This window comes from Theobroma umbraticum, unplaced genomic scaffold (assembly GCF_002168275.2).
Source record: "Theobroma umbraticum cultivar Fairchild unplaced genomic scaffold, ASM216827v3 scaffold_239.1, whole genome shotgun sequence".
Classification (NCBI taxonomy): Eukaryota; Viridiplantae; Streptophyta; class Magnoliopsida; order Malvales; family Malvaceae; genus Theobroma; species Theobroma umbraticum.
Genome location: NW_018397273.1, coordinates 1,060,876 through 1,088,667, shown reverse-complemented (window position 1 = coordinate 1,088,667; position 27,792 = coordinate 1,060,876). Strand labels below are relative to the sequence as shown.

The 27,792-nt window shown below is 33.4% G+C and overlaps 3 protein-coding genes across 6 annotated transcripts; 2 read left to right on the top strand and 1 right to left on the bottom strand.

Moving 5' to 3' along the window:
* Positions 1-119: 119 nt before the first annotated feature.
* Positions 120-15,926, top strand: OVA5 (Lysyl-tRNA synthetase, class II). Its single transcript, XM_021442255.2, has 13 exons — positions 120-887; positions 982-1,093; positions 1,216-1,324; positions 1,773-1,830; positions 3,378-3,446; positions 7,819-7,926; positions 12,003-12,095; positions 12,715-12,819; positions 12,960-13,166; positions 13,546-13,640; positions 13,763-13,853; positions 14,798-14,974; positions 15,568-15,926. The coding sequence occupies exons 1-13, from the start codon at positions 231-233 to the stop codon at positions 15,658-15,660; spliced, it is 1,974 nt and encodes a 657-aa protein (XP_021297930.1). The 5' UTR covers positions 120-230; the 3' UTR covers positions 15,661-15,926.
* A 364-nt stretch (positions 15,927-16,290) lies between these two features.
* On the bottom strand, positions 16,291-20,290 carry LOC110426943 (DNA glycosylase superfamily protein). 4 transcript variants are annotated; one of them, XM_021442286.2, is made up of 6 exons: positions 20,066-20,209; positions 19,641-19,748; positions 19,391-19,515; positions 18,578-19,318; positions 16,651-16,847; positions 16,291-16,556 (listed from the first exon to the last, which is right to left on the bottom strand). In XM_021442286.2, exons 3-6 carry the CDS (start codon positions 19,466-19,468, stop codon positions 16,436-16,438), a joined length of 1,137 nt encoding a protein of 378 aa, XP_021297961.1. In that variant the 5' UTR covers positions 19,469-19,515; positions 19,641-19,748; positions 20,066-20,209; the 3' UTR covers positions 16,291-16,435. The 4 variants fall into 4 exon arrangements, with proteins under 4 accessions (XP_021297961.1, XP_021297959.1, XP_021297960.1 ...); XM_021442284.2 differs by lacking the exon at positions 19,641-19,748 and having other exon boundaries at positions 20,066-20,290; XM_021442285.2 differs by having other exon boundaries at positions 18,578-19,515.
* A 121-nt stretch (positions 20,291-20,411) lies between these two features.
* Positions 20,412-27,332, top strand: LOC110426944 (nodulin MtN21 /EamA-like transporter family protein). The gene is made up of 6 exons (XM_021442287.2): positions 20,412-21,042; positions 21,185-21,307; positions 23,535-23,684; positions 26,237-26,408; positions 26,592-26,652; positions 26,866-27,332. Exons 1-6 carry the CDS (start codon positions 20,425-20,427, stop codon positions 26,966-26,968), a joined length of 1,227 nt encoding a protein of 408 aa, XP_021297962.1. The 5' UTR covers positions 20,412-20,424; the 3' UTR covers positions 26,969-27,332.
* The last annotated feature ends 460 nt before the right edge of the window (positions 27,333-27,792 follow it).

Below are 27,792 nucleotides of genomic sequence, written 5' to 3'. Positions count from 1 at the left end.
CTGCACACTCTAACACTGATTGATGCCCTTTTATATTAAAAAAAATAAAATAATTAATAAAATATATATAATAATAATTTTAAAAAATTAATAAAATTTAAGCTGTATTCCTATGCATATCTTTGGTTCGAATGGGCTTTTGAAGAAACTTCAATTTGGTTTTGCTATAAAACACATAGGATTCACGACTTGAATTTTTTGCTCACAAATTAATATACTTCAGATTAAAGATGGAGGGCTTGAGGGTGTGGAGGCTAACCTCATCAATTGCAAGGCCGTTGAGTTTAAGGCAACCACTTGGGTTGGGTTATCCTTCCTCTGATCTAGTCCTTTTCTCCTGGAATGGCGGCGTTGCCACCGCCACCAACACTCGCAATAGTCGGTCTTTTACATTCACTTCCACCTCCACTTCGAATCTTGAAGTCGTTTGTGCCATCCGCCTCAAAAAGGTGGAACCATTGTGGAGCAAAGGGTCGCAACCTTATGCTTATAAGTGGGATAGAAGTTATAGATTGGGCTCTTCTTCCTCTGATATAGTCCCTTGCTGCTCAGATGGCGGCGCAGCCGCTACCAACACCAAGCTGCACTCTCGCAATCGTGGGTCTTCGACTTCCACTTCTACTTCCACTTCGGACCGTGAAGCCGTACGCGCCATCCGTTTGAAAAAGGTGGAACAATTGCGGAGCAAAGGGTTGGAGCCGTATGCGTATAAGTGGGATAGAAGTCATAGTGCTAGGGAGTTGCAAGAAATATATAAGAATCTAAACAACGGTGAAGAGTTAGATAGTGAGAGTCATCATGTCTCTGTTGCAGGCAGAATTGTTGCTCGCAGAGCCTTTGGAAAGCTTGCTTTTCTCACTTTAAGAGATCACTCCGGCACCATTCAGGTTCTTTTTTTTTTTTGTTCATAATGCTTCTTCCTCTGTATTATTCTCTCATAATGTCATTCACATTTAGACTATATTTTTAAAATGGTTGTAGCTTTACTGTGAGAAGGAAAGGCTTTTGAATGATCAATTTGAGCAGTTAAAGACCCTTGTTGATATTGGTGATATATTAGGTGCATCTGGCTCTATCAAGCGGACTGAGAAAGGTAAACTTCTTCATTAAAGAAATTCACTATGATTACCCTCTATTCTAATCTCTTTTTGTGTATATATAAAAGTCAAAGCTCCCCTTAATTTCATTACCTTCTTTTTCTGATTCACTTTTCAGGGGAGCTTTCTGTTAAGGTGGATTCTTTTGCAATTCTTACAAAATCTCTGCTTCCGTTGCCTGACAAGTATCATGGTCTAACTGACATTGATAAGCGTTATCGTCAAAGGTTACTTGTTTTCTGCAACTTGTATTTTTCTTTTTGTTATTCGTTGTGAATCATATTATAAAGTACTCAGTCAAACCCATAATTTCAATCCATCTCATTGTCCAAGTACTAATTGATTATTTTACTGAGCTCCTCAAATAATTTTTTCTTATTTTCCATCATTTTTCCCCTTAAAGAAAGATCTGAAACATTCTTGAACTTTGCTTGTCTCTATTTAGCATAATTGTCATATGAAATTTTTTTTAACATCTTATTATTTTGCATAATCATCTTTTAATCATTAACAATCATGTCAAGGGAGTTTTTTAGTACATAACTCCTACATGTCTGATAACACATTTGAAATTGTTTGATGTCCTTTATACGTTTTATTCTTGGTGTTGTGATATGGCTTGATTGTTTCATGCCTTTGACCATATTCCTCCATCGCCCCCTCCCCCTATTTTAGGTATGTTGATATGATTGCAAATCCTGAAGTTGCTGATTTATTCCGGAAACGAGCAAAGGTGATTTATTTGCACTGCCCTGACTGATGTTGATTTGACCTTTTGGTTTTCTTCCTATAGGATTGTATTGGTATGTGTTAATTATTTGGTTATTTTTTGTCTAGAGTGACTTGCACTTCTATACTCTAAACCTCCTTTGGTTGCTTGTCAAACCAAGAGAAAAGTTAGATGTTCTTCTATGGATAAAGAGTAATTCATCTTTTGTGAGACTACATTAGTTGGTTTACATGTTTAGTTCCATTTTGGATATTGGTTTATATTCTTATACAAAAGGAATTAACGTGTTGCATCTTTTTCGTTTTCCCACTATATCTACCTTTCTTGCGTTCATAAACCAGTAGAACTTTGTTTTTGTTGTGGGGAAAATAATATAACCATTGGTTATATCTAGAGGATTTATGCATTCTCGGTGCAAGGTTTTCAATATTCACTATTGATAGATATATCAGGTCTATCAAAATGTGGATTTGTTGATGGGATATTTAAATATTGATATTGATATTTATTTCAACAATTATGGAAATTTGTAAATGAGAGTTGAAAACTTTAAAACAAATTTTTAGAATACATTAATTGTTGGATTTCTGCATTTGACTTCTTAATTCAATAAATAAAAAAGCTAATAACTAAGGTATAAGTTGTTATTATGTGATATTGATTACACAAATAATATTATTATAGAATCACAAGTATAGGTATTTTATATTTATGCCGAGTTTAAAATACTATCAATTTATCACAAGGGTGATGATAGAATCTTGAATTTTAGTACATTAAAAGATAAACATAATCATCATCATATTATCAATGAAGTTGAATTTGTGTGATGCCAAGGATGTCTAAAGCTTTGGATTGTGGCTTAGAGGTGTGACTCTTTTTAATGGAATTTTATGGAAAGAATGTTGTTTATGCCACACATCACAATTCTAGTCTAGGGATTGCCACTTTAAGAGCAGAAATATCGCAATAAATTTTAAGATTGTAATGCTTTGTTGATGGCCTGATTTATTGAGCAATAAATGGAGTTAATAAATTAGAAAACAGAGGTTTATATTGAGATCCTTATTGTTGAATAGTCATCAACAGTTCTTGAATCTTGCCAACAAATAAACTATGGATAAGTGTCATAGATGGATGTTGAATCGAACCTCCTCTAACATTTTCTCTCAATTTTCTACTGCATTCTAGCCTTTTGATGTTGCTGCTTGCTTAAAGTAAGGTTTTTTCCTAATGAAAAGATTATTTGTAATTTTGAGCATGCTTGTTTTTGTAAGTGAATATAAACTCTTGCTTGGAGGAAAGTTTTAACTAATTGACTTTTTACATTTCTAAAGATTTGTCAACAATATTGGTAATTGACTTGATAAAGTTTGAACCATATATTGTATATTTTGAACAGTGTGATCTTATTTAAAATAGCTCTTAAGTTATGGATTATTTTCATGTGTATTTATGTACATGCGTGTGTATATCTTGTTTTTCTGGTACTTATAATTTGAGTTTTGATGCTTTAAAATTGTATTCTTATGAAACTTTTCTTTTAATAGATTGTGACGGAGATACGAAAGATGGTGGAATCTCAGGGTTTTGTTGAAGTTGAAACTCCAGTTCTGCAGGTTTGTGAATAATTTTCTAGTTTTTCTGGGTGTTGGCTTTTCTGATAGTGAAATAATTTGCCTTTTCTTGTTGATTACTATTAAGTAAAATGATTATTAATCGTTATTGGTGGAGATGGAAATTCAAATAACGTTTTTATCTATTGGGATGCCAACCGAGTGGTCTTTCATGTCAAAGACCTACTTATTAAAAAGCTACATTTTACTCTGTTGCACATTGACTCTCTCGGAACTTGATGGGTTTAGAGCAATGCATAACTCTAACTTGCAGTTGGCTCAAAAAAAAAAAAAAAAGGGAAAAATATGTAGGGTTTGTTTGGTTTTTGAAAACAGAATCATTTTTCTTTTCATTTTTATTAAAAATATAAAATGAGACTAAAAAATTTGGATTTTGAGATAGAAAATGTTTTCTGGAAATGAGAAGGAAATAGGTTGAATTTTGAAAGGAAGAATAAAGTTCTATTCTCTGCTTTCAAATAAAACATAGAGAAAACACTGGAAATATTGAATACATGGAAGAGTCTCTTCCATCTATGGTCTACTTAAATAGCCAAGTGTTCAAATCTCACAAAACACGAACAGCACATGAGCAATAAAAGTAGTAGCCAGTTTTAGATCAATGCCTTTTTAAGAAGCAGTTGTTGTTATATTATTGATTGAAAGATGAAGCATGGAATAAACTAGAATATGGCATGATGACCAAGAAAATATAGAAGGCACATATATTTTTTGGCTTTTCCTCTGTTTCTTTTACATCCTTACAATCTTTTTTTTTTGTTTTTGTATAAATTACCTCTATCTGTAGAACTTAAAGTTTAAATGATCTAAGAAATATTTTGTTTGACAAAGATGATTCACTATCACTGCCATTGCATTATGAACAGTAAGTGATACTGTGAATAAAAAGTGAGCAATTACTTTTCAAGTTGAGGTGGATTGAGAAAAATTCATTTAAACCTCAAATGAAATAAACCTTAACTTATGTGAACTACTTTTCTTATCTTTATTTTCTGTTTAATAGTTAAGCACCTTTATAATGATGTTTAATAATCATTCTTATAATAATTTTCCTCATCTTAAAAAAAAAATGCAAATGCCTTACTTATTTTCTCTAATTTTGTTTAGAAAAATGAATAATTATTTCTATTCACTAAACAATCTTGAAAAAAATGAACAATAGAATATGAAAAGCTTTTGTAAAAAAAGAAAATAAAAAAGTTGAAGCTCAGAGTTGTGGAAAATGAAAACGAAGAAGTAAATACTAGTAAAATTCCTTGCACTACGTTGCAGAATAAATCAATAAATTTCTATATTGGATAATAATTTTATAAAAAGGAATTATTCTAAATTATGAACATTTATGAAATTAATATCTAAAAAAAGCTATTAAAATTAAAAAAGAGAAAAGAAAAAGGAAAATAGAAAACATTCAATAATAAACATTTTCATACTTTTTTATTTTTCATATTTTCTTTTTGTTTTTGTTTTTTTTCTCTTATCTTTCTTTTTCGTTCATCAAAAGACTTTTTGCTTTATTTTAAAAATATATATTGATTGAACAAATCTGTAATCCTTTATAATAATTAGGTTAGAAAATATTAAAATAAAACAAAAGGAAAATGGAACAAAAAATAGCCCATGGAAAAGACACAAAACTATTTTAAGTCATACAAAAAGGTTGAAAACCACCCCATCAGCAGACTGCTAACTCACCACTGTAAGGCCCAATATCAAGCAATTAACTCCACATTATCACATGTCAATCAATTAGGCAACCAAATTTGCCAAATGTTAACCAAAAAATTAAATTGGTTGTGGAACCTGCTTCAGGCTAACTTTAGTTGTAGGTATATATAGTAAGAATAATCAATTTATGATTGTTGTCAATTTCATGCTGAGAATATTGTTAACAAATTTTAGTGAACTTTAGGTCAGCTGATTTAGATTTTGAGTGAGTTGCACAATTCCATTGGGTTAGATTATATTTTATCACATCTAAACACTAACACAAATCCAAAGAAAATTAAGCTCCATTTCAGGTTTTTAGCATTGTTAGAGATCATTGAACCACCAAACTTTGGTGACTCATTTTGCTTCAGGTAGCATCAAATTCATGGTCCATGAAATGCCATAGTTACAGGATTAGTCACTAGCTTAGTTGTATGCTAAAAAGAAAAGTAGGAATTAGAGATAATTCTTGTCAGGTCAAAGATCAAATATTATCAAAACATCATCCACTATTGGCTGTCAAAAATTCTTCTGATAGAGGTGGTCTTCATCATCAGATCACCTGGTCCATACACTTTGCCACCAATCTTTGAGCCACTTTTTGTTCTTTTTTAGTTCTTGGGCCCCATTGAACCTTGTGCCTCTCTTACTCCCCCATTTATATTTTTCATTTTCACTATTCCTCTCTCCTTCTCCCCTCTCCCTCAACCTTTCTCTTTCTTCATCACTTCCTGTCTTTCTTTTTATTTCCTCCCTTGCCCTTCTCCTTGAATCGGCTAGCATTGCTGACCCTCCTTCACATCCCCATGCTCCTGCAAATGTAAAAAAGACCCCTTCAAATTAAAAAACCCTAGCCATGTCCATTTTGCCAAGTGTCATCTCCATATGTAACCATAGCTTTCTAAAACAAATACACCCTCAGTTTGTTGGCCCTATATGTATATGTGTGTGTATACACACACACACACACACACACGTTAATGTTGCATGTATGATACATGGACATTTAAAGGGGTTCAACTAATTAAGCTTGAAATAATATAGAAGTTAAGGGTTGTGGAAGAGTTTAGAGCTCCTTAAAGGCTTTAAAGATGTTCTCTTACTTTGGAATCAATCTGTGTGTGTAAACCTTTTGCATCATCTCATACTGGAAATATGTTGCAAGGCACTCGAAAAAGCTAACACTGGAGTTGTTGCTAGTGTCTGAAAATTATGTGCTACTATATTTTTATTTTCCAGGTACTTAAATTAGGGTAAAATCCAAAAAGCCCCTCAAAACACTTGAAAAGAACACTTTGGTCGGTCTTGTTTTAAAATAATGTTTTTGGTCCCTTGATTGTTAACACCGTTAGTCAACCGTTAAAAAAGATTATACCCAATACTACATAAAAATTTAGCACACAAATACCTTCTTAAAAAAAATCTGTTCATGTTTCCTTCCGAAACGTAATAAAATTCGCTTTAAAATTTAATATTTGACAAAGAAGACAAAACTTAAAAGTTAATCAAAATTTAAAAGGGGATTTTTGAATGCGGTACTTTATCTTACATTGATACTTAATCTAATTCAATATTTGATAAAGAGAAAAAAATTAAAACTTTTTTTCTTTTTGAAAAGCAACTTTGATTTCATAATGAAAAAATAGAAAGAGCTACAAGTCATGGTAGAAACAAGAAGTCCAACAATCCAAATCCGACCAACAAATTGAAACTCAAGATTACTTCCGAGGTTGCAAGAAGATTAAGATGTCTTCCCATCAAATCTCAAGGCAATCACAAGAGCCCTTTCCCAACAGCCATATAGCAAGCACTACATCAAAAGCAAAACTCAGCCCCAGCCAAATAACAAACACAGCAGAGCTGAGCCAGCAAATAAAAACAAAAACACAGCAGAGCTAAAGCCTGACAAATAGAGACTGAAACCCACTACATGGTGCACCGTCAAACCTTTAAACTTTTGATATATAGTAATCAAGTCCAAATCTTTTTATGTCATCTTGAACTCTAATCTCAAAGAACAAATTTTAGGCAAAAATTTCCAACAAATTTAGTAATTACGAGTATAAAATTAATCTCTTAACTCGACAACATCAAATTTGAAATATCCATCATTGAACAAAAAAATTAATTTTAATACATTCTTTTCAATGAAAAAAATTCTCAAACTGTTTGAGAAATAAAGAGTTTTACCTCAAGAAAGTTGGTTTTCAAGCTGAATACTACCTCAAATTTCCAGGCCTTCAAATCAATTTTTTTTTTATTTTTTTTCTGATTAAGGTTTTCGGGAGAAGGATGAGCAGATTTTTTTTAAAGAGAATTTGCTTAAATTAAAAATATATATAAAGGTTATTTGTGTCTTAAAATATTTATGTAGAATCAGTTCTAATTTTTTTTTAACTATTGATTAACAGTGTTAATAGTCAAAGGGCCAAAAATATCAATTTGAAACAAGAGGGACCAAAGTGTCCTTTTGAAGTGTTTTGAGGGGGCTTTTGGATTTTACTGCTTAAAATTATGTATCACAATTCTAAGATAATACTATTTATTGCAATTTTTTTTTTCAGTTTTTGCTTGCCTTTTTATTTAGCAGTGCAAAAGTAATCTGTTTTGGTGAATTTGACTTTTATTTGATTTGATCGACTAGGGAGCAGCTGGTGGGGCTGAAGCAAGACCATTCATGACATACCATAACTCCCTTGGAAGGAACCTTTATCTACGAATTGCAACTGAACTTCACTTGAAGAGAATGCTGGTGAGGTCCTAAATAACTTTGGATTTGGATATCCTATTTAACTGCCATTTTCCATTTGGAATTTGTTGTTTTTTCCTCTTATGTCATTAATAAAAAGTGGATTTTCAACTTCAGAATTTAAACCTTAGGGCAAGACTTAGGTGGAGTTCCTTAAGTGGAGTTTGTGAAGTTCCTAAGTAAAACATCTAAATAAAAATAAATACTGATATAATGATAACACTTCATGAATAGATAAATGATGGTAAAGTATTAATGAAAAATAACATCTACGTACAGAATTTAATCAATTGTTGATGAACATGAAGAGCTTATCATAATTTTTTTTTAGTTGAAATAGATATTTAAATAAAATATTAAAACTTCTTTTTCCTTTGATTAAAAAAATCACAACTTGTTTGCACATTTAGTTTTTACAATCTATACAATCTATAGCTTTTGTCTATATTTAAGTTCTTATTTGACCATTTTTAATTGAAACTTCACAAACTCCGCCCAAGACTTTCCCTACACCTTTTATATATGGGAAACTTTCATTCTATTTTCCGGTGATTATAGTATGCAGTTTATGACTTGTTGCTTGCTATATTATGTCGGATATATTTGTTGGTACCTGAGTTGTTGGGACTCTGGTAGTGAGTGTGGGGTATGGATATGTGTAGGACACTGGTCTATTTAAACTTTTCTCATCTCTTCCTTATATTTGGAGGTTCAATACCTCATACTCATATCTACTTTGGCATGTTGGATATGTATCTGACATGGATACTTGAGGAAAAGTGAAGAGTCAGAGCAACATAGGTGGATTCTCTAAGTCCTTGTTTTCTTTTTCCATAATAAGTTCAATTCTTTCAAATGAAGTTGTAGTTAGATGGTGAGAGTTTCATGGTTCAAATTATTCTCTCCTCTCTTGTTTCTGGTTAATTATGTGTAACAAGCTTTAAGATGTCCAAAGGTTACAGCTGCACAACCACCTCTATCAACAATGACAATTACAGTCGAAGACTCCATTTGTTTTGCAGTAAATGGCTTTTAGGAAGCCATTTTTCATATTTTTTGGTGTTTGGATGTCAAAGAAAAATTTGTTCAATGGAAATGAGCATATAGTCAACAGAAAAAAGCCCTCAATTTCAGGAAATTGTCTTCCATTTTTGAAATCATGAAGATAATATTTGAAACTCACATAGAATACAACCAATAACACAGTGGCGTCAAAGCCTCACAAATCCAGCAACCCCAAACTGAAATCTGGCAACCAGGATCGGCCTCCACTGCCAAAGCCAGTGACGACCTCACACCCCCATTTTTGTCTCCTCCATGATCTCCCTCTCTCCTCCATACTCTGCCATTTGTCCTCTTCTTTACACATATGCAGCCTCCATATCACCCTCTTCCAATTCAATCTTCAGCCTCCTACACTTATAGTGTTACCTTTGCAACCTCCAAAGCATGCCACAGCCCTTTAAAAGCCTCCTTTCTATTAAGAAGTTCGCTCTTTCCTCCACAAGCTACCATTCTACTCCAAGAACTCCCATTTTTTTCGCTTCAATATCCTACCCAGCCTTGTTCAAGACCTTCGTAACCACCTTCCTCTCTTCCTCCATTGTTGGCAAGACATCTATTGCCCGCCACCTTTGCAATAGAGAAAGGTCAAAAATGGAAAAGTAAGGCAAAAAAAAAATGAGAAAGTGGAAAATGGAAGGAAACAAAGAAATATATTATGGCCATAATCTGTAGCTTTTTAAATTTTAAAATATTAGTCAATTATACAAATTATTGAGAAAAGAAGAAAACTTCAGAGAAAATGGAAGTCAAGAAAAAATTTGTCAAATGAAATGAGAAAGAAAATAAAATAAAATATACTAGTATTTATGCATTTGTACAGGTTTCTTAAAATATTAAAAATTTAAGAAAAATGTTGATTCCTTGATGGTAATGAAAAAATTGGGTGGTGATGAAAAAATAGAGTTATGCTTTTTATAATTTTTATGGCTGGGATTATGTATGAATCATTCATTTTGAACATAGCTTTTAACATTTATATATGGTTTTTGAGATTATTGGTGCTGGGATACTTAATAATATTAAGAAAAATATTTAGAATGAGAAATATATTTCACAATGTCATCTAAATAATAAAAAATATTATTCACCTTGTCATCCAAACAATAGAACACATTTTACTTTTTGAGTGAATGCCTTCCATAGAGAACTTTTATTTTTCAGAAGCCAATTTCCGTAAAACAGATGGAACCTAAGTCTTTTTCCACTATATAGGATTAGTTACATGGATCATTTTGCATAAATTTAAGACTATATCTTTATTAAGCTTAGTTTCTGATAACTCTATTAACAAAGAAAGGATAGAATAAAGAGGAATGCTGCCAATGTTGTAGCCACATATGTATTTATACTAAAAATAGCAATGTACAGAAGACCACTTGACTCTTTGCTCTAATTTTAATCCCATTTCTTCTTTGGTAATTTCTCTTGTTTTCTTAACATCGGTATTCTTCATTAAATTAAATCTTCTTGTTGGCCTTTTTTCATTACATTTTCAACCACCACAAACATGTTTCCTTCATTGTAGCCTCAATGGCTATTAATCTGACATTATCCATTGTGCACTCTTTTCTTGTTTGCCCATGCATTAGCATCGCGTTTTCATCTCTACTGCACTAATTTTTTTGTGTATCTTGATTTTTAGTAGCCCAACATTCTGTCTTCTATGACCTAGGCTTTCATATTGCCCTCTTGTAAAGCTTTTGTCTCAAGTTTTGATGGACCTTTGTGATCACACAAGACTATTGATGCACTTCTCCTTTTTGTCCACCCTACCCGACTCACGTCCCATGAGTGCTATCTCATTCAATTTTCCTATCCTTTGGGATAATTGAACTGAGATATCATTTTGTGGCTTCATCTACGAATTCCAACTAATCCTTGATTTACTACTTGTGTTTAGTTAGCATTTCAAATTTGCAGTTATACAGACAAAGTTGTAAACTTTAAAAGCATAGTTTCTTGCTATAATGCAGTTTGAATTAACCCTTCCTTTATTCTCCTCCACCAATTATAAATGCAAAATAATGAGTATATCCCTAATTGAAATTAGATCCTAGTACCCGTGGGTGACCCTCCATCAATCACCAATGGTTGAAGGAAATTGACTTAAGAGAGTTATAATGAAAACACCACTTTTCTTTAGTAAGTCCAAAACTAGCTAGAAAAGACAGCCTTTCAGTGAACAAGGTGATGATCTTAGTTGCTCAACAAGAAGCAATAAGCTCATCGCCAGAAGTTATGCAATTGTAAAATGCTTATATGCAGACTAGTAGACAAAGCAAAAGATTAAAGAGCACCCCAATAAGGTCATTTATCACCATATATAAATTTGATTTCATGGTTTGGGCTCTTAATTTGTTGAAAAACACTATTAGGAACCTCCATCTTTCTTTATTAACTAAACTCTTTTTTTCACAGATTCTAGGTTTTGTTTGATATCATACTTGCATTTCTTGTCCATAGCTATTAGTTTCATTTTATGCTATTCAAGATAGTCTTCCATCTCAGAAAGGCATTAGACTCCATCTTCTTGTCATAATATTGAGTGTCAACCTTAACCGTCATATGTACATTGTATTAGTCCTTTTGATATTTAGAAAAACACCATTTTTTTTTTTTGATTTTGGCTAGTGAGGAGAGAGCGTTAAACTAAAACAGTGTTTCTATTATGTGGAGTCTCTAGAGGGAGGTGGGTGTATCAAAAACATGTATTGGTATATTTTCTATCTTGGTTTTGGGTGGGCCTATTTTTACGCATGTTTTGGTTTCGTCAAGGAAATTGTCAGTTACAATGTGAGTAAGAAGGTGGGATCCACACACCAATAAATGTGACTGATTTCCATGGGAGAAGAAAAGGTGTGCATGGAAACAGGCAGACCCAGCAATTTTCTCAGTTAATTTATTCTTCATTTTTGCCCTGTTTCTCTTATCTTTCCATCCTTAGCGCACACCTCTAATATTTGCTTGCCTCTTAAATTTATATTGTCAACAATATTTATATTTTCTAATGACAGGTTGGAGGATTTGAAAAAGTATATGAGATTGGTCGTATATTCAGAAATGAAGGCATTTCAACTCGTCATAACCCAGAATTTACAACCATAGAGGTATTTATAAAAATACTAGTATTTATTGTCATGTGCCTTGCATGTGAATTTTTTTTTATATTTAAATAACAATTATATCTAAAAGAAAAATGTTTTTAAAGTGTAAGTTAATTGTCTTTAAATAAAAGACAGTAATAATTTAAATAAATTATATATAAAAGAAAATTATAATTGAAAGACAATTATATGTATAAGAATATTAACGATTCAATTATATATGATAGAAATTTTTAATATTAATCTATAAATTATTCAATACTATTAGAATTAAGAAAAAACATTTTTTAAAGAAAGTCATTCAATGCAATTAGAATTTTTATATATAAATTGAATAAATTTTATTAGTATTTATAATGAAAAATGTTGTTAATAATAGTCATTTGGTACAATTAAACTTCTTATATATTTACAAATTTAAATAAGTTTTATTGAATAATTATAAAAGAAATTAAAATGATAATTTATAAATATAATGCAATATGATCATTTTCGTCAACGTCCATATTTTTATCCTATAGCTGAGATTTCTGTGCTTTGTTGCAAATGTGCTTCATATGGTTTCAAGTGTTAAATTTGTTTTCTGAAGACCTGATTGCCATTGTTTTTAGCCTGATTTTAGATGTATGAGGCATATTCAGACTATCAATCCATGATGGACATGGCTGAGGAAATTGTTACCCGATGTGCTCTTGCAGTTCACGGAGAGCTCACCATTGATTACCAGGTAATGCATTGCATGGCTAATAAAAATAGTTTAATTTCATTTCAGGAGGTTCTGGAAATTCTAGTTTCTCAGTTTTTTACATTTTGGTCTTATCTGGTTGGGACAGGCTTTGAAGCAACTAATGTATGCCTTGTACGCAGGGGGTTGAGATACATTTGGAGCGGCCATGGAGGAGGGAAACCATGCACAATCTTGTTAAAGAAGCCACCGGGATTGATTTCACTGAATTTGAAAATGATCTTAAAGTTGCTAAAGATGTTGTTATGAAGGCACTTGGAGTTGGGCTTGATAGTAAGGACAAGTTTTCCATTGAAGCCTGCCCTTCACTTGGCCACCTTCTTAATGAGGTGAGTCTTCATTTATTATTTCAGAGTTCTTTAGAGTTGCAAAATTGTGTAATAGAAAATTATAATTGTAAAATAGCAATGAAAGTATAATTTAGGGAGTGAACTGAATAAATTTCATAAAAGGGAAATACAATTCCTGTTTTTCCCTAAGCTTGAAAACTATAGATAACACATTTTAATCACCCTGTTCTCTTCTCTCTGTGAGAACAATTCATGGAAATTTATTGCTCAGAATTCCTTTAGTGGGGGTTGTAGAATTCACAAAACTAGAAGCTGAGTGTAGACAGTTTCTTTTATTTAAATTTGTTTTACTTTCACTTTTTCTAGTACGAGATGATCTGTAGTTGTGATAAACCTTTGGTTTATTTATCTTTTCCAGGTTTTTGAAATTTTTGTTGAACCAAAGCTCCTGCAACCTACATTTGTTTTGGACTATCCCATGGAAATATCTCCTCTTGCCAAACCACACCGGAGGTATGGAAGGTTTGCGAAGAAGTAGTGGCATACATTTGCATTGTTACATATGTGGATTTATGCATATATATTTGTCTTCACTTTCAGAATTATCTTACTCTTCTTAGTTGTCTGAAAAATAGGCATGCAGGTTTAACTGAGAGATTTGAACTCTTCATATGTGGTCGTGAACTGGCCAATGCATTCTCTGAGTTAACTGATCCTTTGGACCAGGTAATAATGATACAGGTTGTTTTATATGCTAAACTTGGCGACTCTGATCACAGGTTGTTATGCAAATGATGAGCATTTGAATATTTAGACCATCATAATAACTCATGAAGTGGGCTTTTAGTTGGTCTGTGGCAAATTTCAATGATTTTTTCCTAGCTATAGTGTACATTAATGAAAGTTTACACATAAGTTGAAATATATGGTTTTAATTTATCTTTATCTGCTTACCTTCTCAAGAGCTTAATATGAATGCCTTCGATCCTAGCTGGGAATGGAACTAAATTTGGCTAAGCATTTGATTGCTCTTGCCTTGATCCTAGAAGTAGCATGTTTACTGTGTTTCTGTGTCAATGTGACTATTGTTTAAACTTTGTCCTGCTAAGTAGACATTGCTTACCATCCCTTGCTATAATTTGTCTCCTCTCAATGTGCTTGGCATCAAATATTGTTTTTTTCCAGTTTTCTTCTTCTAAGCAAAAAACCTTGGCCTAATTTTATTAGAGTACACCTGTGGTTCTTATATAAAGATGTTCCCCTCAGAATGCCCACAACTTTCTAATATTTTTGCTCATGTTATGAAAGTGTAATTGTGCTTATGAGTTTCATTGACAAGATCATTATTTCTATAAGAATAGCTTGCGGTAAGTAATATGAGCAGGCAATGAACGCATTGGAATTGTTGGTGTGATTGATGCCTCATTAATTGGTTCATTTATAGCAGCCTGTACATATCTCCTTCATGAGATACTTATTTGTTTATTACTCTTACAAAACTTTATAGCCTGTTTAGTGGCTTTGAAGATATAAAGCATGGTTGAACAGTCTTAAAAATCTCTTTGGGCATAATTTATGAGATATTGTTGATAATATATTTGTGAACTGTGACTTTGAGTTTGTTTTAAGTTGAAAGCAAAAGGATGGTCATTTGTTTCCAATTGTGGCAGAGAGCCCGCCTGGAAGAGCAAGTAAGGCAACATAACAAGAAGAGAGCAGAAGCTGTTTCAGTCACAGATAGTATGGAAGAAAAAGATCATAAAAATGAAGACTCTATGTATGAAGTGACTCTTGATGATGATTTTCTTACTGCTTTGGAATATGGAATGCCCCCAGCTTCAGGAATGGTATACCCATCTTGTTTGCGCTGATTAGTGTACATCATTCCTTTTCAACATGTTGATAACATTAGATTCCATCTAATCATAAACATGCTGGGTTATGACTGAGCCTGTTACTTGCATTTGATGCTTCTAAAACTGCTCCGTTATGACTGAGCCTGTTACTTGCATTTGATGCTTCTAAAACTGATCCATTCTGGTACTTCCAAGCTCTTTATGGATTGGGTTTATGTAGTATGACTTAGTTTGTATAAGTAAAAAACTCACTATACTTTGCACGTAATCTGGATTTTCCATAATAAACATAAATACGTGTTTATACATTTCAAAAGATGGTTGCATTGTGGTTCATCCATGTGTATTTATTGTTGTATATAAGGTCCATCCATTAGTTTTGTTCTGAGTTGCAACTTGTCTTTATGGAAAGTAATAAATTTTCATAAATTTTGTAGCTTCAGCTCTTGGAGTAAATGTTTATTTGTATGACATTGGACTATTGTTCTTTTTCTAAAATGGAGATTTTATGGACACTGATATAATTTTCATCTTGACACATTTGTTTCTAAGCAAATCCTGATGGAAAAAATTCTTCTTTGTAGGGACTTGGGATTGACAGGCTTGTGATGCTTTTGACAAATTCCGCCAGCATCCGAGATGTCATTGCTTTTCCTGTTTTAAAGATTCAGTCGTAAATGGCAGGATGGGTCTGCAAGATAATTTTTTTTTTCTTTTTCTTGGCATTACTTGAACATGAATGCAGGTCTTGTTGACTTGGACTTTGCTTGGCCGGCACCCATTGCTTTCATTTTTCAATTTCTCTCCTTTTTTTTTTTTTTTGAAAAGCAGTATAGTGCTTCATAATTAGGAATATTTATGCTGTATTTAGACATCCTTGATTTTGCATGAAACTATTTCATTCAAATGATCCTCTTCTATTGAACTTTGATATTTTTTCTCATTTCATTTCATAGTTGATACAATCGGTTTGTTGCATTCTCTGATATGAAAATATAACCAAAGATTCCTTTAATCATTCATGGATATATTGATTTTGGCGTGAAAGGTGTTCCTTTCGATCAGTCATGGATATCGAATTTGGATTGCAGGCTGTTGCTAACGATTTTGTTTAGGTCTGGTGCTGTCCAAAAATGTACAAGTGAGAGTTTAAAGTGAATGCTGTGACAATGGTCACTGCGAGCAACCATTGTAAATGAATTGATACAAATTATTCTCAGATTAAAAGAAATGTTATTATTTATGCATGTACCATGAGTAATGTTTTATTATAAAATTTCTCCATATATTACTTTCAATATATTTAATTCTTTTAACTTTAATTTTATTTCATCAGTGAAGGAATATACTTAAAATGATATTAACATATACTAAGATATGAAGGAAAAAAAATAATTGAGTTCACAAGAATTCCAAGGCAAAACACTATTTTTTGTTCAACGAATCTATCTATTAGTAAGAGGGATCCTTGGGCCCGTATAGAAAGTTCCAGTAATAATTAAGCATGTGATCACTAGGCGTTACTCTATCTCCCTTCCCTGTACAGAATATTGCATATGCATCTGCAGCATACCTGGTCACCAAAAACAGTACAACAATAAACTGTTTTTGCAGTGAAAAGCATGGGATTTACAGGATTGGATAGAGACAGAGAACTGCCCACTTACTTTCCTACACCATGCAGCTCAGTCACATGGGTCCATTCCTTCCACAAATACTCCTGAGACATTCGTTGTATCATCTCTGCCCTCTTCCTTTGGAGCCCAAGAGGTTTTATAGCCTTTTCTATCTCCCCCGTGGCGACCTCAGTGGCAGTCTTCGCATCGGGGCACAGAGTGAAGAGGTCGGATAATACGTTTCTAGCCTGCAATTAATGTAACTATCATTAATTTGACTACATATTACATCTACTGCTTTGTTTTCTCCATCTCGTGAGTATATATGCAACACAGTTATGCTGAATACGACACAGTTATGCAGTCAGCGACAAGAGTCACAGGTTTAGCTTGGTTTACCATCATGACATAATGTCAAGATGTACCAGCCAAGAAAACCAAGGATCTCAAGAAACTCAATTATAGTTCAATTCTGTTTCACCTTTCAACTGATATGATTACCTGCAACACTTTTAGAAAATACTAGTTGAATTCCCATTCTATTTATACAGTTACACTAAAATAACAAGAAAAATGTTTCACATCCAACCACCAAGATTATTGATAATCAAGCATGAGAGCTTTTTAGCAACACGACATCCATATTTATCAAAGAACTAAAAGTCCAATAGAGGGGACCATAGTTACAAAATTCGCTTCCCCCCACCAACATTCATATTTGATCACAAGATCCCACACGCTGATCATCAGCGATCCAATTTGCACAATCAAGCAATCCATAGGTTTCTAGAAGTAATGCACTGAAATTGACAGCACACATCTCAGCTTCCAAAGGCTGAGACATGTTGGAGAAATAAGAATTGAGGCGATCCACGTACCGGGTAACTTTGGAGGGGACTGCACACTGAAGCCTATGGACAACATGGAGGTATCTCACTTGGAAACGATGGTGATGCCCGGTTTAGAGAGAGAAACCAACTTTCTACACAAGGCAAATCACTTCTGATATTTAGTTTTCTACAAGTTATTCTTAGTTCTATTCTCCAATTTCTCAAATATTAATGCTTTCCACAAGGGTGGCAGAACAATTTTATAACTGTCTAGGTTGAAAGCTAGGTGCCATTTGTGTAACTGAGAGACCTTTCACCCCACCATGCTTTTCTCACATTAACTTCCCTACATTCCCCTGTCCCAGCTTATTCCAAACCTACCACTCCTCCCAAACCACACACAAAATGCCACGCTTTCTTTCCGCCATTCCTTCTCTCATTCTCAACCCCAGCTTCAATTACAAACAAAGACATATCTTCACATTGCAGCCATTTTGATTATTGGGACCATTACAGGTACAGTTTCGCTACATCAAAACCAGCCTTCCAAAATGGAGAGAAAATTTTTATAAACCAGATTAGCCTGTCTGCCATACACTACCTCAGGAAAGTGCTACACAACTGTGTTATGATTACTACTTTAATGAAGAAGAGCTAATTATTGTAATTTCCCTATCTAGTCACCCGATTTATACTCTAATGGTAAACAGAGAAAAAATTGTTTTCGAAACTAAATCATCATCCTACTGGATTGATCCACTTATCTCTGCAATATGTAAGACACAGAGGACAGTAATTGTAAGGGAATTACATAATGATTGTTATTACATAATATGCGAAAGCAAAAAGTTTGCCCCCAGCCTGAATACTCTTAAGGGTGTGATGCAATATGCCTTCTTAGTTCCTAGGATCAAAGTGGCATACTAATGCTCAGCTAAGATGGAAGACATGGAGATACATAGTGGTCAATAGTTGTTGAGAATTGTTGTGGTGCAATACATAAGAGGAGTCAGATGATTTGATTCATAAAAAAATGAGAAATCGTAACCTAACAAGAAAAGAAAGGAAAGCAACAGCATCTCAAAAGTTTCCACAATAAATATAAAGTGAAGAAAAGCATATTGGAATGAGATTTGAAAGAAGGAAACCTGGTTCCCAGAAGTTTTATTGAGAAGCATGCATATAAGCAAGACTCTCCAGGGATCGTGTGTATGATCCTCCTGGAGCAGTGGAGCATTGGAGCGCGGAGGAATCCATGTGTTATTGGGAGTTTTTCTTTGGTAAGCCTCATCTCTTTTCTGAGATGCAGAAAGAACAGGTTTAACTCCAGCTGGCTTTGTTGCTTTTTTCATGCCACCTAAAATGTTATCCTTGTTCTTCAGGAAATAAGGGGACGCTTTGACCACTTTGTGTTTTGGTTTGCTAGTACCACTTTCCATGTCTTGTTTTTCTCCACTTCTCAGGAAATAAGGAGAGACCTTTAGAACTTGCGCATTTGCTCTCCTCCTCTTGCCATTTTGTTTGTTAACATCTCCTTTCTTCAAAACCCTTTTATTACTATGAACAACTTGTGAAATCAAATTGAGCTTTGGTTTGCAGTTTCCACTTAACATATCTTGTTTTTCTCCACTTGTCTGAAAATGAGGAGAAACCTTTAGAACTTGCGCATCTGCTCTCCTCCTCTTGCCATTTTGTTTGTTAACATCTCCTTTCTTCAAAACCATTTCATTACTATGAGCAACTTGTGAAAGCAAACTGACTTTTGGTTTGCAGTTTCCACTTGACATTTCTTGTTTTTCTCCACTTGACTGAAAATAAGGAGAGACCCTTGGTACTTGCACATCTGCTCTCCTCCTATGGCCATTTTGTCCGCTCACAATTTCGCTTTCCTTCAAGACAATTTCATTACTATGACCACTCTTGTATGCAAGTTGGGAAAGCAGATGATCAAGATTTCTAACCTCTTTGCCTTTGGCATCCATATTATCATCCACCAGAAGATTCAAGGAATCCCCATCACCTACAATTTTTTCCTTCATTACTGGTCTCTGCCCTTCAATTTTCTTCAACTTCTTCACTACAGGAACTGCAATTCAACTTCAATTACTCAGAATACATATAAGTCTAGACAATAGTTTATATATCATACATACATTCAAATATACAACTCAGGAACTGGATTCAAATCAGTATATTAGGGTGGGAAAAAACCATCAACATGAAAGCATAACCGATTCCTTCCACAGTTGTTGAAGCTACCAGCCAATCCACAAAGATTCTTTACGGTTGCCACTCAGGAATATTGTTATACTTGGTCAGCTTGCGGAGGCAATTAGTAACAATTAATCAAAACTTAGTAAAAAATAAGAAACATATGCAAATAAATTGAGATAAAACATCAGAAAGTTCCCAAACTTGGTCAAAATGTCCGATAAAACTCTCAAACTTCAATTCAATTAACACAAAACTTGATTACTTCTAGCCAGCAAAACAAAACCCAGAATTCGTGGATTACAGAAGGGATGGGTATAGCAAATTAAGCTGATTTTCTTCTTTTATTTCTTTTTTTTTATAAAAAGAAAAGAACAGAAAAAAATATTGGCTATCGCAGATAAAAGTCATATTGAAATTAGTACCTGAATTTGCATGGACCAAGAGGCGCACGAGTCGGAGTCCTTCAGCAGTTCTACAACTCTGAGTTGGTGAAGAAGACATGCAAAGATTTTTTTAATTATTTATGAAACATTTTTTTTAATTATTGCTGTAGGTTTTTTTGTTTTATTTATTATTTCTGTATTATAGTGGCTCTTGACTTGAGTCGTGGCCAAAAGCTTTTACTTGTATATAATTCAACGTGACGAACTGTGGGGGATATTATTATTCTTTATGCATAGCCGTGGCATTGTCATCTTGCAATTTTCTTCATTAATTAAGAAACTCCGACTACTGGGCAGCAATTAAAGCGTGAACACCATTGCTCTTATCGCATTGGGAAATGGGGGCCTGCTGCTGCTGGACCTTTCCTTCTTCCCCGCCTTCCTCCTTGTATAATAGTAGTAATAATAATATCTCTTCTTCTTCTTCTTCTTCTTTATCGTGGTCATTGTCATCATCCTCCCATAATTCCTCCTCTCTTACTCGGTCTTCAAAGACTTTGAAACTATCCCAGCTCGTCCATGCCAGCTCCACTCGTTTCAGAATCACCTGCAGAGCCAAAGACCCAGAAGTTATGGATTGCGTGGGGACGGGCCTAGACGTCGAGTGCCTTGTCTGTCCAAATGAAAAGGAAGAAACGGAAGACGAAAAAGCTAAGGAAGACGAAAGAAACATATGGTTGGAGTGGGCGGTGCTGGTCTCCCCATTCTTCTTCTGGGGCACGGCAATGGTGGCAATGAAGGAGGTGTTGCCCAAGACAGGGCCTTTCTTTGTGGCTGCTTTTCGTTTGATTCCGGCGGGGTTGCTGTTGGTGGCATTTGCCAAGTCGAGGGGCAGGCCTTCTCCCTCTGGACTCACTGCTTGGCTTTCCATTGCTGTCTTCGCTCTTGTGGATGCCACCTGTTTCCAAGGGTTTCTTGCTCAAGGATTGCAGCGGACTTCTGCTGGTTTGGGCAGTGTATGTTCTACTTTTCTATCCATACTATTTGTACTAAATTTAGAGAAGTTAGTACCTAATCCCACCCACCCCCACCTTTTCTTTTTCCTTTTTTCTGATAAGTATATAAGAAATGTGACCTATTGCTGTTTGATTTATGCAGGTGATAATTGACTCACAGCCTTTGACAGTAGCTGTGCTTGCAGCCTTGTTATTCGATGAGTCCATTGGATTAGTAGGAGCTGCAGGACTAGTCCTTGGGGTCATTGGCCTTCTACTTCTTGAGGTAAACACTAGATTTTTTTCTTAATCTATTTCTTCGAGCTATTGTTTATCTCATTCATCATATGGAAACAATAATCTTTTTTAAAAAAACTGTTATCGGTGTTCGGGTTATGGTTTTTCTGGTTCGTTAATATATTCATTTATAGCTTCTTGGGAATATCTTTTTAAATGAGAGAGCCAAGAACTAGATTTTGATTCAGGGGTTTAGCTCTTTAAATTGTTATTAAGTTATTAAATTCTCTAGTTGATTAGTTCTGCTTTTATCCTGGATAAAAATAGAGGCTCTATTTGGCCCGATTGGAGCTTCTATAGGAAGTGTTCTTTGAGTAAAGTTGTTCTAAAGTGCTGTAAAGAGAAGTTGAGATAGCGGCTTGGCAAACTTAACACAGAAGTGCTTTAGAAGGTAGAAAACTATTTGATAGTATTTTTGTTTATTTTTTATAAATAAAGAAAATAAAAGACTCAACTTTATAAAATTAAATCATAAGTTTTTAAGTGAAAGAAATAATAAAACAACCACGGTATTAATACTTCACAGGATGTTGTGTTAGCATAAATGAGTGCCCTATATTTAGAATATCTTGCTTTAACAAGCAGTGTTATATTCCCTATTATTAAAAAGTATCCACACATCTTTGGCTTTGTTTGGCCTAGCTGGAGGTTTTTAGCAAGTGTTATTTTGAGTAGATCCTTTCAAAAAGTATTATAAAGAGAAGTTAAAAATGCATTTGGCAAACTAAACGCAAACTAGCTCTAATATGTAGAAAGATGTTGGTCACTGTAGATCATGATTTTGTCATCATATAATTCTATATTTACTTTTCAGTTCGGTAAATTAGTTCTTATATCTTTAGTTTTACGTTTGTTCATGCAATGGTTACATAATCGATATGGGCTTAACTCTAGGATATGTGGCCTATCAAAAAAAAAAAAACTCTAGGATACATGGCAGGAATCTAAAGTTCACAATTAGGTACGCGAACTTTGCTTCTGTTAAATAGTTTACACCTAAGACTAGCTTTGTTTGTCAAATGGTAAACATCTAATAAGAATGTGCCACATGTCTAACTCTTATTACCTATTTTTGTCATGTCACCCATTTGACTAACGGAGTAACTGAAGTGTGTAATATACTTAACACAATAAAAGTTGACCTTTGTAATTTTGGTCAATCCCTGAAGTTGAACAGCTCATTAAAGAAATGCTGAGCAACAATTAGAGCATCAGAAGTTTTTAGACAAAGAAATAATCAACTCATCTTAGGATAACGATCCACTAATATAAAGATTCAATCATGACACCTCGAAGTTTTATAAGTCAGATTGATTAAGAAATAACTTTTTTGACACCTTTTACTTGATTCGAACCCATTGTCTCAAGAATTAGCCCTCTTAAGCTGATACTCATTAAATACCTAATGGTTTTATTATCTCAGAATAAAATATTATTAGATTTGCATGAATTTTATTAGGCTGCAGGTCATGAAGCTCTATGCAAATTTATTTTCCCTTTTTTTGCTTATAAAAAAAAAGGGGAAATAAATTTGCATAGTGCTTCATCATGAACCTATAATCAAATTCACATATCATGGCCTTCACGTTTTGATGGGAATTTTGATCTCCAACTAGTGGGTTGTGCTTGCTGGGTTTGTCCAAGCCTTTGGGATTCGCTTTATGCAAGTGAATGATGTCAAATAGTTTATGCTTGATTTGATATTAGACATCAATTGATGCTTGGGGCTTGACACGAGTGCCCTCCATTATGTATACAGTGTAGTGATTTGTGACTAGAACAGATGAACTTTCATTCACATTAAAAGGAAGATTGTGTTTTGCATATTCTCCTCATGAAAACATAAATGTACAGATTTTTGTAGAACATTCCATAACTTTTGGGAGGCTAGTTATTGACCTTTGTAATGCAAAGTTTAAAACAAATAATCACATTTTTTGTTCCTTGTGAACCCTGATTTGTTCATTTTGTTTTAGAATGGTTAGATCCAAATTCATTCCTTTGAAGAGCTGTTGGTATCATTCCGTTGAAGAGCTGTCACTATCATTGCCTTTTCCTGCAGTTCTTATGTATAAAAAATTTAAGTTGTTGTTTAAGGCTGTATATGATAATTAGTTTTGATTTGGGATAATTGTTTTCATTGTTTAAGGCTTTTGCTTAAGCAAATACAACTGCTCCTTGTTTTGCCTTAGTATAAGATAAGCTGTATTTTGCAGGTACCTGCAGTTGCATTGGATGAAAGTAATTTTTCACTATGGGGGAGTGGAGAATGGTGGATGTTCCTTGCAGCTCAGAGTATGGCAGTTGGAACTGTCTTGGTCCGCTGGGTTTCCAAATACTCTGATCCTATCATGGCAACTGGATGGGTAGGCATCCCAATTTCCTCTTAATAAGCTTGTTATCATTTGATTATCTGTGATTCTTATTGTCTTTACTTACAGCCTTTTTGTAAATATCTTTAGGTCTTACTTTACTTGTTTCTTTCTAGCAAGGTAGTAGGCAGCATACTTGATGTAAGATGAGAGAGAGAGAACCATGACGTTTATAAAATGTCATCTTGGAAATTAAATAAACAAGTCATCATCATCCAAGATGTCAAGTTTTATTTCCTCAAAAACAACTGCATCTACTTCTAAGCTTCCCATGACAGCTTATATCATCTTCACATCTACATCATTTTCCCCTTTAAAACCTGATCCTTCTTCCTTATGGTTTTGTACTTTGACCTCAAGATGAAGTGTGTGTCCACAACTTTTACATATTTGATATCATGCTTCTTCTCTTCCTTCTGATTTCAACAACTTTCTCTTTCACAATATTAGTTCCTACTGGAACTTGTTTTTAGTACCAATGTAACTAGATTGAGACCTTGAAGCCCAAAATGAAACCTTAGTTTCTTGCAGTTGCTTCAGTTGCTTATACCTTTTCTTCATTTTCAAACTAGAAGCTTTTCTCATTCTGACATATAACTTTGGAGATGATAGGCTAAAGGATGACAATTTTGAGGGATGTGCCTCTATCTTAGAGAGATTAACTCATTCAAGTGCGTAGGGAGTTCAGACATATCATCATCTTTTTATTTTTGAGACTGATTGTATGTAATGTTGCTCATTTAGAACCTTAAAATTATTGTTTCACCCGCTGATATTGCAAAATGTCACCTTTCATTCTGAGGAATAGTTATTATAGAGTTTGGTTCATGGAATAACATTCTCATTATGACATTATTCCAGTGTTTAGTTGGCAAAAATAACTTTGGAATGACCTGGCAAAAATAACTTTGGAATGACCAAGGTATATGTGATAAAAGGACAAAAATACCCTTTATTATAATCTATGATTTTCAAACAAAAATTTCTAGCTATTTTTATAATTTATTTAAAATATTAATAAACTTTTAATTAAAACTTTAGTATGATTATTTATTTTTATTTATTTCTCTATTTTTATGTTCTAAAACATTAATAATTTATAGCTTATTTAAAATATTGGTAATTTATAATTAAAACATTAATATGATTATTTATTTTTATTTTATTATTTGTCATTTATAATTAAAACTTTAAACTTTAATTTAAAATATTAATTTTTTATAATTTATAATGGTGCTAGTGCTGTTGCCACCTTTCGGTGGTGAAGGAAATGTAGAGAGAGGAGAGAGGTAGAAGAGTAGAGAGAAAAAAATATATATATGAATATATGGTAGTAATTTTTAAAATTGGTTATGGGCATTTTTATACAATAACTTTTTTATCCTATTCCAACGCAGTTGGAATAGTCATTACTAAGGGGGTCGGTAATGGCTATTCCAAGCTTTCTCAGAATGGCCATTCCATGAACCAAACAACTTCATAAAAGGTGATAAGGGATAGGGGGAATGGCTATTCCGTTCTCCGTGACCAAACGCCATTAAGGTACATTGTAATTTGTCTTTTCACAAGTTAAAAATTATAATCTTGCTCTCCAAGGTAAAATACAAGTTTTTATATTATTTATTAAGTTAAACGAATTAAAGTTGCATGATTCTCACTATTTAATATGTAAGTGACGAATGACAATTTCTAAATATATTAAATATTATATTTTTTATTTTATCAACCTTGTGTAAAATTAATTTTTCTTATTAGTAATTTTAGTTAACCTAATTTAATTAGATAAACAACAATTTGAAAAAGAACTAAGCATGGTTATCAATGAATCTTCCATATGGATTTAATTTGGTTAAAGTGCAGATTTGTCCCTCTACTGGACAAAATTATGAATTTTAATTCCTTTTCTTTTTTCATTTCTAGGATTTTGATTCTTATTCTTTAATTAAATGTGGATTTTGGTCCCTCCGATAATAATCAAAGTTAAATTGGTGACATAGATTGTTAAATTAATGCTGTGGCTATTTTTTTGACTGACATGACAAGTTCAATGACTTTTTTAATTATTTCTCTTTGATTATTTCTTTTAGTTTCTATTTCTTTTAGATTTATTTTTTTATTTCAAATTTTCATAAATATATTTTTTTAATTTTGTATTCTAAAAAATAGACAAGTTAAAAAATGATATGTAGCTTGCCACGTCAGCCAAAAAATAGCTACGTCATCAATTTAACTGTAATTATTGATGGAGGCACCAAAATCTATATTTAATATTAGTATAGGGTCCAAAATACTTGAAATATAAAGGGTGATTAAGATCCATAATTTTGATAAATACAAACATCAAATTTGTACTTTAACCATGTAATTACATATATAATAACCTCCTATGGGCTCCATTTGGTTTTTTCCTTCTAGAAGGATGAAGGGTTTTAGAGATAATTGATGTTGTAAAGTTACAGTAAGTCATACTTCCTCATTTTGTCTGCTTGCACAACCTCTGTGAAAGATGGAAATTAGAAACTAATATACATGAAATTCTATTGCAGCACATGGTTATTGGTGGTCTTCCTCTTGTTGGAATCTCCATTCTCAATCATGATCCTGTTTTCAGTGGGAGTTTTAAGGAGCTTTCAGCCAGTGATTTGTTGGCACTCTTTTATACATCCATTTTTGGAAGTGCCATCAGCTATGGTGTATACTTCTACAGTGCTACCAAAGGTTACATTTCTTCCAAAATTCGAACATATGCTTATTTCATTTCGGTATCCTATTGTTATTTATTTTTTTGGGGAAGGGGGGGAGTTGGTGGATTGGAGTTGTTTCAGCATCGGAAAAGTTATCTGGCATTTCGAGTTTAAACCTGTATGTGAAATTTGAATTGCCATTACGAATGGATTTCAGGTAGCTTGACGAAGCTCAGCTCCCTCACCTTCTTGACGCCCATGTTTGCTTCAATTTTTGGGTAAGATATTGCAATTTGGTATGAGGTTCAATAAAGAATTGGTAATGTAGAATTCTACCGTAAGGGTTAAAATTTCTAACATCAAAATTAACATCCAGAGATGGCTGGATAATTTTGACAAAAATGAGAGCTGATTACTTATGAAAATCATATAACAGAAATTTCTAGTCTTTGTAATTGGTTCACTGCTAATATTGTCATTCCTAACCACAGGTTCTTATACCTAGGTGAGACCTTCTCACCCTTGCAACTGGTTGGGGCTATTGTCACCATAGTTGCCATATACGTGGTTAACTTTCGAGACGGTTTACAGTGAAGAACCTGGTCGGTGAAGATGCATAATATCAGAAAGAGAATGATGTTAAATTCACCTTGATGAGACGTGAAGAACCTGGACGTGCTTGGAAAGATGGACGTGATTTAAGAAAGAGCATTAAGTCTGAGACGCCTAGCTCAGCTATTGAAGCAATTAGTGTCTGTAAATATTATTGCCAGGATGATTTACGAGTTTTCTCCAGGTAAGAATAGATGAAGGTCGTTTTTTCAGGGCTACAATATAATGTTAGACTGCTCTTTTAACTGCACCAGTTTTATTATGGCAAAATGCAACTAAATTGAGTGTAAATACTTTTTTTTCAAAAAATTATTAATTTAATTCCAAATAGTAAATTCAACTCGAACCATTAGTCTAATAATAGTTAATAACTTTAAATTATTAAATAGTGAAACAGTTAACCAATTTATGTTAACCTTGTACAATTTTTGTAATTTTTGAGTGAAGAACAAATAAGAGAATTGTAATTTTTGTAATTCTCATTATCGGGAATGAATTCTGTTACGTTGTGCTATTTATAGCTAATACTAACAACATTAACTTTCTCCAAAAGTAAGCTATCAGACTAACAAACTTAACAAACTAAAGAATTTAAATTACACAAATAACCTTACTTGACTAATTGCAATTTACAAAACTACCCGGCTATTACAGGTTACCAATAATTGTCATCATGCGCACTGCGCATACTTGATTCTTATTACTCTCACATAGATGTCCATAATGCTCATCAAATGGAGGAATTGTGCAGGCTGGAATGCCTTTGTAAACATATCTGCCAGTCGGTCTTTAGTGGAAACATGCTG

What these genes read in the sequence shown, in the direction of transcription:
- OVA5 (XM_021442255.2), top strand. Translation starts at nt 231, where the DNA reads ATGGAGGGCTTGAGGGTGTGGAGGCTAACCTCATCAATTGCAAGGCCG. An exon ending in AGCTCACCATTGATTACCAG is followed by an intron (nt 12,820 to 12,959) that starts GTAATGCATTGC and finishes CCTTGTACGCAG; the next exon opens with GGGGTTGAGATACATTTGGA. An exon ending in TAACTGATCCTTTGGACCAG is followed by an intron (nt 13,854 to 14,797) that starts GTAATAATGATA and finishes CAATTGTGGCAG; the next exon opens with AGAGCCCGCCTGGAAGAGCA.
- LOC110426943 (XM_021442283.2), bottom strand. Translation starts at nt 20,144, where the DNA reads ATGTCTTCTTCACCAACTCAGAGTTGTAGAACTGCTGAAGGACTCCGA. An exon ending in CTTGGTCCATGCAAATTCAG is followed by an intron (nt 19,516 to 20,065) that starts GTACTAATTTCA and finishes GTTGAATTGCAG; the next exon opens with TTCCTGTAGTGAAGAAGTTG. An exon ending in GAGCTGCATGGTGTAGGAAA is followed by an intron (nt 16,557 to 16,650) that starts GTAAGTGGGCAG and finishes TTTGGTGACCAG; the next exon opens with GTATGCTGCAGATGCATATG.
- LOC110426944 (XM_021442287.2), top strand. Translation starts at nt 20,425, where the DNA reads ATGGGGGCCTGCTGCTGCTGGACCTTTCCTTCTTCCCCGCCTTCCTCC. An exon ending in CTATCATGGCAACTGGATGG is followed by an intron (nt 23,685 to 26,236) that starts GTAGGCATCCCA and finishes ATTCTATTGCAG; the next exon opens with CACATGGTTATTGGTGGTCT. An exon ending in CTTCTACAGTGCTACCAAAG is followed by an intron (nt 26,409 to 26,591) that starts GTTACATTTCTT and finishes AATGGATTTCAG; the next exon opens with GTAGCTTGACGAAGCTCAGC.